Source organism: Enhydra lutris, unplaced genomic scaffold (assembly GCF_002288905.1).
Source record: "Enhydra lutris kenyoni isolate GAN:26980312 unplaced genomic scaffold, ASM228890v2 scaffoldscaffold9, whole genome shotgun sequence".
In the NCBI taxonomy this organism is placed as follows: domain Eukaryota; kingdom Metazoa; phylum Chordata; class Mammalia; order Carnivora; family Mustelidae; genus Enhydra; species Enhydra lutris.
In genome coordinates this window covers 34,870,334-34,882,666 of record NW_019154093.1, presented here as the reverse complement: position 1 = coordinate 34,882,666, position 12,333 = coordinate 34,870,334, and the positions used below count along the sequence as shown (strand labels likewise).

General features: G+C 38.6%; 1 protein-coding gene across 1 annotated transcript in view; it reads right to left on the bottom strand.

The window, feature by feature from the left end:
- The window catches only part of LOC111143082 (SH3 domain GRB2 like endophilin interacting protein 1), a 210,364-nt gene that overhangs the window by 16,457 nt on the left and 181,574 nt on the right, over positions 1-12,333 (bottom strand). The window contains exon 20 of the mRNA XM_022496545.1: positions 3,475-3,586. Within this exon, the coding sequence (XP_022352253.1) occupies positions 3,475-3,586 (112 nt within the window). The remainder of the gene's footprint in view (positions 1-3,474; positions 3,587-12,333) is intronic.

Sequence of the window (12,333 nt, the reverse complement as noted above, 5' to 3'; positions counted from 1 at the left end):
TAAAGCCTCTGCCTTCGGCTCAGGTCATGATCCCAGGGTCCTGGGATTGAGTCCCGTATCGGGCTCTCTGCTCAGCGGGGAGCCTGCTTCCCCCTCTCTCTCTGCCTGCCTCTCTGCCTACTTGTGATCGCTCTCTCTCTGTGTCAAATAAGTAAATAAAATCTTTTTTTAAGAAAGGCTATTTCTTGTTTTGTCTTTCTTTTTTTCCCTTTATTTTATTTTTATGTTTCTTAAATTCCACATACGAGTGAAATCATGAGGTATCTCTGTCTTTCTCTGACTGACTTATTTCCCTTAGCATGATACTCTCTGGCTCCATCCATGTTGTTGCCAATGGCAAGATTTTGTTCTTTTTTATGGCTGAATAATATGCCATTGTATGTATATAAAAGTCTATTTCTTGGGGCACCTGGGTGGCTCAGTGGGTTAAAGCCTCTGCCTTCGGCTCAGGTCATGATCCCAGGGTCCTGGGATCGAGCCCCGCATCGGGCTCTCTGCTCAGCGGGAGCCTGCTTCCTCCTCTCTCTGCCTGCCTCTCTGCCTACTTGTGATCTCTGTCTGTCAAATAAATAAATAAAATCTTAAAAAAAAAAAAAAGAAAAGAGTGATGGGGAGGGAGAAAGTGCTGACAGTGGGTGGGGAGGAGCGTTGTTATTTGCACAGGATGACAGGGAAGGCCTCTGATGTATCTGCTGAAGAATCCCGAAAGAGGTGAGAGGGCAGGGAGCTCTGATAGCTGGAGCAGATTTCTCTCAGTCTGAAAGCAACAAATGCTCAGACCCTGAGATGCAGATAGGGTTGTCCTAAAGTCAGAAGAACAACCATGAAGCCAGGGTGCCTAGAGTGGAGTGAATAAGGACACCAGTGAGGGAGACAAGATCAGAGAGGTGGGAGCTGAAAAGGAAGAATGTCTTGAAGGACAGATAATGGACAGCCTCACAGACCATTGTAAAGCATTAGAGTTTTACTTTGAATGAGATGGGAGGATATTGAGCAGAAGAGTGATACTTTGAGAATAGATTTTAGGGGTAAAAATTGGGAGTACTTCTACTACCAGTTAGATCTGTCTGAATAAATGAATTAACGAAAGCCAGTTAGCAAGCAGATAAAAAAGAACTAATTTCTTGTATGATTCCCAGTGTTTTTCATGCTGGTATAGACACTTTTCCACACTGCTAACTACTCTTATTCTTTTTTTCTTTTCTTTTCTTTTCTTTTCTTTTCTTTTCTTTTTGAGAGAGTTTTGTGAGAGGGGCTGAGAGAGGGGTAGAGAGAGAATCTTAAACAGACTTTACATTCAGTGCAGTGCCCAACATTGGGCTCAATTTCATGAGCCTGAGATCATGACCTGAGTTTAAATCCAGAGTCAGACACCTAACTGACTGAGCCATCCAGGTGCCCGCTGACTACTCTTACTCTCTAAAGGTGTGTTTCTACCTGGCTTTCTCAATTCCAGGCAGCCTGAGCTTTCTACCATATAGGCAGGTCAGTCAATAATAAGTAATCCTTAGAACTGGTACGCAAATTCTTTCTTCGAAAGTTACGCAAATTCTTTGTTGGAAGAAGAGTTTACAGAATAAACATGTATGTATGTGTAAAGTATATACACAACTTACGCACATGGCTCTTATTTGTGCTAACAGTTCAAATGCATACTCGATGTGAGGCAGCTTTTACTTCCTATTGGTATGTGGATGTGGCAAATTACCTTCCTGCTTGGAGGATGAAAGAGAAAGGACATGGGAGAAACCAGAGCCCTACAGACTGAATGTTTGTGTCCTTCTAAAATGTATATGCTGAAATCTGTTTTCCAATACGATGGTGTTTGGAGGCGGGCTGTTGAGAGGTAATTAGGTCATGAGGGTAGGACCCTTATAAACGAGATCAGTGCCTTTATAAAAGCGACCCTGAGGAGCTCCCTATCTCCCTCCCACCCCCCCACCCTCCCCTTACCCTCCCATTTAAGCTTACTGTGAACCAGGAGCCTGCCTCTGGTCAGATAGTGAATCTGCCAGGGCCTTGATCTTGGACTTTCCAGCCTCAAGAACTATGAGAAATAAATTTATGTGGTTTAGAAGAAACTCAGTCTATAGTATTCTGTCATAGCATCTCAAATGGACTAAAAAACCAGAGTCCCTAGTGTTGGTGTGTCTACAATAGTATGGGCTTAAAATGAAATCTAAATGCTGTAAGAAAGGACATGACATTTGGGGGTGTGATAGATCCCACTGTCTTGATAGGGCACTTATAAGTGGAGTTACTAATCATGTTTCCCAGCATAGTATTGTTAGATTTAGGCTTATAAGAACTAGTGTTTCTATTAGTCATATAAATTTTCACTTAAGATATATGTAGAAATCCAAGTTCTAATTATACTTAATTATCACTCTTTTAAAAATTTTCATAAAATAGTCTAGTGTTCTATGTGAACATTTTCTTTTTTTAATTCTTATTTCCATGGATACTAAGGTCTTCTAAGCCCTCATCCCTGTAAATAAAAAATAAAAAGAAATTCTTTTCTCACTTAGATTTGTCCTTTTTTTATCCACTACATTCAGGTCTGGAATTGTATTAATGACACACTTGAAAGCCAGTTTGACTTTTTCAGTGTTTTGTTTTCAGTGTAGACTAATAATTACTCTTAATTTTGGGGGGGATCATAAACCTCTTTGTGAAACTGATGGATGTTATAGACCTTAGGGACAAATGTCCATATGCTCACACACATAAGATATGCAGTATAATTTCAGGGAATCCATAAACTTTCTGAACTCTATCCAGAAAAATCCTTATAGAATAGCAAAATATTTAATCATATTACATATGTGTTCAGGTCAAGTTCACTGTCAGTATATACTGAAATAAGTGAAATCTGACTCCTGCAAATAGGGAGTGGTACATTTTTTTTCTAGAGTTTTTACTTTTCTGTGATTATAAATTTTTTGGCCAGTTTTTCCTTAGTTAGTAAGGGTAACATACAACTTGTCCTCTAAGTAATCTCTCTGTTATGAAATGTATCTATTTCCAGGTTCTCATTCCGGTGCACCATTTCTCAGTTTATATGTGAGTGATTCCCACCCAGCAAAGACTAAAACAATAAAGACATGATCTAGACATTTACTTTTGTGAGACAATAAATTTTTTCATTGTTGATAGAATTAGATTAGGATTTTCTGTGAACTTGCAACCAAAACTTGAACCAGAGATTTCTGGGGAGTAAGATATTAGATTATCGGTCCTTTTGGCACATTAAAAAAAAACAAAACAGTGAATTAATATTTCTAATTTAAATTTTCTCCACCATTCTATGCATGCCACCTGTTATTGTTAACCAAATTTTTGTTTGTTTGTTTGTTTGGTTTTAAGGTAAGGAATGAAATAGTTATGTTTAGGTTGACCCCGCAGCATTCCCCCCCCCCCCCCACTGAATGAGATTGAGTTTGGAGAATACAGTGGACAAAGCCCCAGGCTTACTTGCTTGGATCTGCTCCTTTGAAGTAGGCATTGACCGTTTCTGTAAATGCTGCTGCAACAGGGAGGGTGTCCTGGGCTCCCATGGTTAGGGGGCTGGGTCCCCTGGAAGAACCTGCATGAAATGAAAAACTTTCATTTATTATGGAAATAGGAGACATATTAGTATATGTGGAACTTAAAGCCCATTTAAAAAAAATATTAAAGGATGAAATCTATTACTGAAAAAATGTAATGTACTAAGAACCACGTGTGTATATTCAACACAGAGCTCAAGTATTTAAAAGGAAATATTTGGCTGCTTTACAAACAAACACGCTTGAAATTAATTCAATGACATATTTTTCTATAGAAAAAAAAATCCAAGCAGAAGAATAAAGTCACAGGGGGTTTTCAGTGTTTTACATAAAGCATAAGGCAGTATTTGAATGACAGTTTGTACAGCAGGTAGTTAATAAAGAAAAGTATTAGCTTCCTATTTCATTCACCCTGCACTCAAAGGTTCTTGTGTTTCTTTATTTTAAAGACAAATGGCCATGGGGTACCATGTTACACATTACCCTTTTCTGGATTATTTCTGTTTCAGAAAGCCAATTACCTTCAGATCAAGTAGGCTCAAGTTTACATGTCCAAAAACATTCACAACATAACAACATGACTTAGCACAGATGCACAAATACATCAGTTCATACTCTAAATAATAACGGCAGGACTCATGTTTATTGAACACCTGCTACATGCTAGGTTCTGTCCTAGAGGCCTTCCAAGAATTATCTCATTCAAACCCCACATCAACCCTTTAGGATAACCATTATGATTTCCATTCTATAGAAGAGAAAACTGAAGTTAGAAGAGATAAGTAAGGAACTCAACCCAAGATAACCGGTAAGCGGCGACACTAAAATTCAAAGCTAGATTTGCTACCCTATAAAGCTCGTGTTTTCCCCATTATATCATACAGTTTGTCTAAATGAAACATTCTCTTTCATGGTTTTGATACAACTTGAGGTTTCTGAAAGGAACAAAATTTAGGATTGTTGTCTTTGCTATTCATCTCTAGTCATGGTACTAGGCAGTAAAGTTTTAGTAATGACAAAGTAGTTAGTTATGTCATCGCTCACCTTCTCCTTCCTATCAAACAAAGCACATTTACTTTTCTCCACCTCAGAGCACACTATGTATTTATTATGCTTTTTTTCTTTTACCTTTGGTAACTTCTGTACTCTTCTCTGGCCATTAAAAAATCTGGCCATTAAAAAATTTGTCTATCTCCCTACTCAATAAAGTTTTCTTTGGTAATTCTCATTCATGCTGGTCTCTTCTTTTACTGTCTTCCTTTGGTGTTCAGTATTTTGGACTTGGTAATTGATTATTAACAAACACCATGCTTACTACCTACTATGTATAAGGCACCATAATAGTTTCAAAGTTAAGTTAAACATAATCAGAAAGTTCCAAGTTAAATTAAACATAATCCCTATTCTCAAGGAGTTACAGTTCAGTGTGCTAATATCCTCATTGCCAAAATTCACCAACATTACCTCCATCACTGTTATCTGTTGCACACTTAGTGTGTGTTTTGCCTATATCATCTATGGAATGTATGAAGTAAGTAGAGAGATCACAGATGATCTCATCGAAAACTGATGTTGGAACTGAGATTCGAGAATGAATAAGATCTCACAAGGGGGAGAAGGAAGAAGGTCCAGCACAAACGTATATGTGGAACTGAGCAAACATATGGCATTTTGAGAAACCACAGGAAGTAGGGCACTATTTGCTTGTGAGTGTGTGCAAATGCCGTGGGTATTGAAAGGTTGAGACATGAGAGGAGATGAGGTTGGGGGCTGTTAGAAATTAGATCCTGAAAAGTTTTGTATAAATACTCAGGAAAATTTGTTTATTTTATAGGTGATTTATAGGCATTAAAATCATAGTTATTTTTTGATAATTTGATACAAATCCATAGGTGCTTTTTTAAAAAATTTCTTTTCAGCGTAACAGAATTCATTGTTTTTGCACCACACCCAGTGCTCCATGCAATGCGTGCCCTCCATAATACCCACCACCTGGCTCCCCCAACCTCTCACCTCCTGCCCCTTCAAAACCCTCAGGTTGTTTTTCAGAGTCCATAGTCTCTCATGGTTCATCTCCATGGTTCATCTCCAATTTCCCTCAACTCCCTTCTTTTTAATTTTTAAATTTTTATTTTTAATTTCTTAAGGAATCTCCACACTGTTCTCCAAAGTGACTGCACCAACTTGCATTCCCAACAACAGTGTAAGAGGGTTCCCCTTTCTCCACATCCTCTCCAACACACGTTGTTTCCTGCTTGCTAATTTTGGCCATTCTAACTGGTGTAAGGTGGTATCTCATGTGGTTTTAATTTGAATCTCCCTGATGGCTAGTGATGATGAACATTTTTTCATGTTTATGATAGCCATTTGTATGTCTTCTTTGGAGAAGTGTCTGTTCATATCTTCTGCCCATTTTTTGATATGATTATCTGTTTTGTGTGTGTTGAGTTTGAAAAGTTCTTTATATATCCTGGATACAGCAATTCAGTAACGTGGCAGGATACAAAATCAATGTACAGAAATCAGTGGCTTTCTTATACACTAACAATGAAAATACAGAAAGGGAAATTAGAGAATCAATTCCATTTACTATAGCACCAAGAACCATAAAATACCTGGGAATAAACCTAACCAAAGAGATAAAGGATCTGTACTCGAGCAACTATAGAACACTCATGAAAGAAATTGAAGAAGATACAAAAAGATGGAAGACCATTCCATGCTCTTGGATCAGAAGAATAAACATTCTTAAAATGTCTATACTGCCTAGAGCAATCCATACTTTTAATGCCATTCCAATCAAAATTCCACTGGTATTTTTCAAAGAGCTGGAGCAAATAATCCTAAAATTTGTATGGAATCAGAAGAGACCCCGAATCGCTAAGGAAATGTTGAAAAACAAAAATAAAACTGGCGGCATCACATTACCTGATTTCAAGCTTTACTACAAAGCTGTGATCACCAAGACAGCATGGTACTGGCATAAAAACAGACACATAGACCAGTGGAACAGAGTAGAGAGCCCAGATATGGACCTTCAACTCTATGGTCAAATAATCTTCGACAAAGCAGGAAAAAATATACAGTGGAAAAAAGACAGTCTCTTCAATAAATGGTGCTGGGAAAATTGGACAGCTATATGTAGAAGAATGAAACTTGACCATTCTCTTACACCGTACACAAAGATAAACTCGTGACAAAAGACCTCACAAAGACCTCAACATGAGACAGGAATCCATCAGAATCCTAGAGTAGAACATAGGCAGTAACCTCTTCGATATCAGCCACAGCAACTTCTTTCAAGATATGTCTCCAAAGGCAAAGGAAACAAAAGCGAAAATGAACTTTTGGGACTTCATCAATATCAAAACCTTCTGCAAAGCAAAGGAGACAGTCAACAAAACAAAGAGGCAACCCACAGAATGGGAGAAGATATTTGCAAATGACAATACAGACAAAAGGTTGATATCCAGGATCTTTTTGATATCCAGGGTGCTTTTTGAAGCGTGCACACGTGTGCAGCAGTCATGTAATTTGAAATTGTGTTTGGAGGTCCTAAACCTGAGGTTAAGAGCACCATCTCTCGAAGATGGGAAGCCTCTGGAGTATTTGAAATAGGGGAGTTGTGATGGGGCTTGACTTTAGATTGCTCTAGCGATAGCGTGGCAGATAATTTAGGGACAAGGACAATAATGTAAGTGAAGAGACCTCTTAGAAAGAAAAAGGTAAAATTGGCAAGAAATGCAGGTGTTAGCAGATAAAGGGAATGGCATTATATTTTTCAGTTTTACAAAGCATTTAATAGTTTCCCATGTTGTTCTTATGAATAAAATTGTGAAATTCAGGTGGATAATAGTCTGGTCAGGTGAACTATTAGATGAATCACAGTATCCAATGGGCATGAATCAGTGGTTTTACATCTGTCATGAAGGAAGTCTGTAGTGGAATACCCTGGAGTTCTATCCATAGTCTGGGCTCTTTGGTGCCTTGGATAAAAGTGGGAAAGATGCTTAGAAATGACACATTGTAGTGGCTAAGAGTATGGGACTTTTCATTAGACATACCTGGGATTGAGTCTTTTTTCTGACACTTGTTATTTATATGATCTTTGGCAGAGATGATAAAATAACACTCACTTTGTCAGCCTGTTTTGAGGACAAAATGAGGTAAAATATTCAACACAGTGCTTGGTCCACAGTAAGCACTCATTAATGATTAGCTATTTTTATGACCGGTATCATAATTTAAGATAATACAGAGGTTATCTTAAATAAGGACAGACTCAATGAAGGTGCTAAACATGATCTTTTGGAATTACTGGGCTGGAACTGAGAAGAAAAATACCAGCAAAATTAAATGTGGAATTCTTTTCCATCAAGATTAAAAATTAATAAAAAAATAAGATTTGAGAAAAACTGGTTTGTTGGGCACCTGGGTGGCTCAGTGAGTTAAGCCTCTGCCTTCGGCTCAGGTCATGATCTTAGGGTCCTGGGATCGAGTCCCGCTTCGGGCTCTCTGCTCAGCGGGGCGCCTGCTTCCCCCTCTCTCTCTGCCTGCCTCTCTGCCTACTTGTGATCTCTCTCTGTCAAATAAATAAATAAAATCTTTAAAAAAAAACTGGTTTGGTGAAAGAACATGTGGAAAAAATATCTGGGGGATGGCTTTGATCATCAACTGTCATTGCTGGGCTCCAAACATGTTACTCATTGGGTTATATCAGTAGATGAATAACAGATGGATCCCCAGAAAGGATGGCTTTACTGCTTTTTGTTTGTGTGCTTTGTTTTCAAGCTCATCAGATGGTAATCAGGCCACATATCCACAAGCTAAAGACCAATTACGCTCTTCAGTGTAATGATGGGCAAGACCATCTGGTGTGTTGTGGTCTGAATGTTTGTGTCCCCCCAAATACATCTGTTGCAAATCTAATGCCGCAGGCGATGGTATTAGGAGGTGGGGCCTTTGGCAGATGATACAGTCATAAGGGTGGAGCACTAATGATTGGGATTAGTGCCCTTATAAAAGAGGCCCCAGAGAACTATCTTGTCCCTTCCACCAAGAGTGAACACAGTGAGACGAGCAATCTGCAGCCTGGAGGAAGGGTTTCTCCAGGATCTAGCCCTTGGCACCCTGAGCTTGAACTTACAAACTTCTAGAACAGTGAGAAATAAATTTATGTTCTTTATAAGACACCGGTCTGTGATAATTTGTTACAGCAGCCAGAATGGACTGGGTCAGACATGCCGTCTGACCCATGTCTATCCTTCATGACCCACCTAACTCCATTCCCTCCAGAAACCCTATATTCAAGCTATGTTTACCTATGAGCACTATAGTCCTTATTTAGATCTAATTTATAGTGCCAGGAGAAAGGAAAACATCAAAACCTTATGAAGAACACTTTTACCTTAAAGGATGTATAGTTTACAATTCTAAACCCTTCACATCCTGCTACATTGCAATTAATAAGCCATTTTTTTAAACTTTACTTTTTCCATTTATTGCATGACTTTCTTTGCTGCTATCTGGTCTCCATACCATTTTTGACCAGTATGTATTATTCTGCAGTCTCCAAATGTCGGGCCATTTCCAGCTAGCAGTTATTCTAAATCCACCTTTGTGCAAATTGATCTTCTCTTTCTTTTTAATTATTTCCTCAAGATAAAGTTTTATTACTACAAGCTGAAATATAGGCAGATAAATTTTTTATTCCTAAGAATGCCAGATTATTGCACATAAAGTTTATCCTCCATGAAAAGGCTATTAACATGGACAAAAGATTTTTTTTTCCCTGCAGTACCTGTGGAAATACCTGTTAATAGGATTATTGGAAAACTGGTGAGTCTAAGATGGTGAGGAATTTCAGCCTCATGGCCTAAGAGGACTAAGAGGGGCCCAGAAACTATTTTCGAATATCTAGCAGAACATTATCAGAAAGTGATGCAAGGGACCAGAGTTCATGGCCATGGATCTGCAGATTAATAGCTTTGTGACCGTGGGCAAGTCAATTTACTTTTGGTTTTCTCGAACATAAAATGAAGGCAATAGATAAAATCTTGGTTTTAGGATTATATGATTTTAAGTTGTTTATAGGCATTTAAATTAGAATTTTTTGAGCTGTAGAAACAATCTTCTAAGACAGAAGCTGCTTTGAAAAGGATATCCCTTCATTGAAGATTTGAGTGGATCTGTCAAACATTCACTGAGTCTCTACTATGTGTAAAATAGTGGTGGGAACACCAATATGTAAACTTCCAGAAAATAAGACAAAAATAAACATATGGAAAAATCTAATAGCAGTAACATATGCAAGCAAGAGCTTAATAGTTCAAGTGACAGCACTATGAGATTATTTCGCTGCAAAATTAATTGCCAAATGAGCAGTATAGGGGAGGCTTTTCTGTTACTCAACAAAAAGAAGTTTCAGCTCTGGAGTCATATAGACTCGGGTGTGAATCCTGACTGCTCCATTTACGACCTGCATGACTAAAGGCAAGTGATTTAATTATCTATGACTCAGTTTTGAAGTCGAGTAGGTATTTAGGTAGAAAACAAGGGGAGATGATACAGGTTGTATTCTTCATTGAGCATGGAGATAGACTAGCATATCTAGATTTTTTCCACCACTAACATTCTGTTATCATAAGAACAATGAATTCTATGCATGCATGCTTAATTTTTGGCAGATCACATAGGTGGCCATTATATCTGTTAAAGTTGCTTGATATAATGCTTGGACCAGTAGGACAAAAAAGTTGATTGAATGTATGTTTTCTTTTGATTCACTCAATTGAGTTCCTGTAATACTTAAGCATGGTGCTAAATGCTGGTTGATATGCCCCTCCCTTCATAGAGCTTATGGTATGGAAGGGGACTACAATATTTTTGGGGGGAGGACTACAATATTAGACACAAATGAAAGAAAAATCATTATATGAAGTTAGAGAGTAGCTTAATATTATAATTATTAGATTACTGTTAATGATTATTTTTAAAGAATTAAAGGTAGAAAAGGGTATTTATTATGTGTATCCTTCTACATAATAAAATATCAAATACAAGATGGCTTTACGTTCTTCATACATTGAAAGGATGAACAGGTTCAATATAATTATCTCTATTTCACTTGCCCAATGTCACTCTGCTAGAAAGCAGGACAGCTAAAATTCAACTCCAGGTCCTGATTCCAACAAAGAGTAGTAGCAACAATGAAAACATCTGTACTTCTTACTACATACCAAGAATTATTCAAGGAGCTCTACTGATATTAACTCTTAATCCTGATACGATCACTATAAAGCAACCACCATTATTGTTCCTTGTTTCACAGATGGGAAAACCAAGATCCTGAGCCACTCAGCAGCCTGGCCCACAGTCACCCAGTTAGTAAGCAGTATGAACAGAATCGGGATGCAGACCTAGGACTGCCTCACTCCGGATCACACCCTCTTACCCACTCTGCTCTAAGAGCCCCGAAGTCAGAACAAATTATGTTAGACATCTGATGGTGCATTTGCAGTATCCCCAGAAGGATAAGCTACTGCCACTAGCTTGTGGAGTTCTGACAAAATAGCAATTCCAGGGTCCTGGAAAGCAATTGGCATGCATACTTAAGGAGTTCTGAGAAGTGGAAAAGAGAGTTACCAGTATGTGTTGATGTTTTCTCAAAGGCAATTTTCTATGACTCTCATTACCAAGCAACATCACACATCCCCCAAGGCTAAAAGGGAATTAAACCCTCATAACAACATGACATCTTTAAAAGATAAGGTCATTAACTTGGGGAAGCATTTCCTGAGCAGTTCACTGGAATGTGAGTATGAGGGTAGAATATAAACTGTAGATGTAAACATGGGAAGGGAGAAAGGAGGGGAGAAGGGAGAAAGAGAGATTTTAAAAGAGAAAGATACAAAGGGGGGGAAAAAAAGGAGAAAAGGGGGAAGCAAAACACTCAAGTCCAGAAATTGAGTAAGAGTACAAGAAGGCTAACTTTACAAGTAAATGAATGTTTGCTCGCCGGGTCCACAGGGCGGCCTCTTCTCACACCATCACCAGTTGGTCACTGGCTGGAGGTTAGCCTGTCATGAATGCATGCAGGAAGCAAACCTGGCCAGTGGGCAATGTCTCACCTCCCCTTTTGGTACTCTCTTCCTCATTCTGTGTATAATCTTCTCCACTTGGCAGTACTGAAAGTTAGAACTGTTTTCACCTCAAGACCAGCTCACGGAGAGGACTTATTTTCAGCTGTTTTAAATTTAATATAAATTGATGTCAAAGTAGTGCCTCCATCAGGGGTGTTGGCAGCATTTGTCTCTATGTGCTCAATAAATGGCAATAACTATTGTTTACTGTGCCCTCACTTGGTGGCAAACTTTTGCAATGCTTCACTTGTACTATCTCCTTTGGTTCACACAACCACCTCACCAAGTGGGTGCCATTTTTATCATCTCTCTTCTTACAGATGAAGAAGTGCTGAGAGCTTAAGTAACTAGCTCATATTCAGAGATCAAGCAACCTATACCTAGTTACTATTTCTGTTAAAAGAGATTTTATTTATTTATTTGAGAGAGAGAGAGAGTGAGCATGGGTGTGCGGGTGAGAGCACCAACAGAGAGGGAGGGGAGGAGGGAGAGGGAGAAGCAGAATCCCCACTGATCAGGGAGTCAGAGGAGGGGCTCATCCCAGAACCCCGCTATCATGACTTGAGCTGAAGGCAGATATCCAATCAAGTGAACCACCCAGATGTCCATTATATTAGTTATTATGCTTTGCTATTATAGTAAAG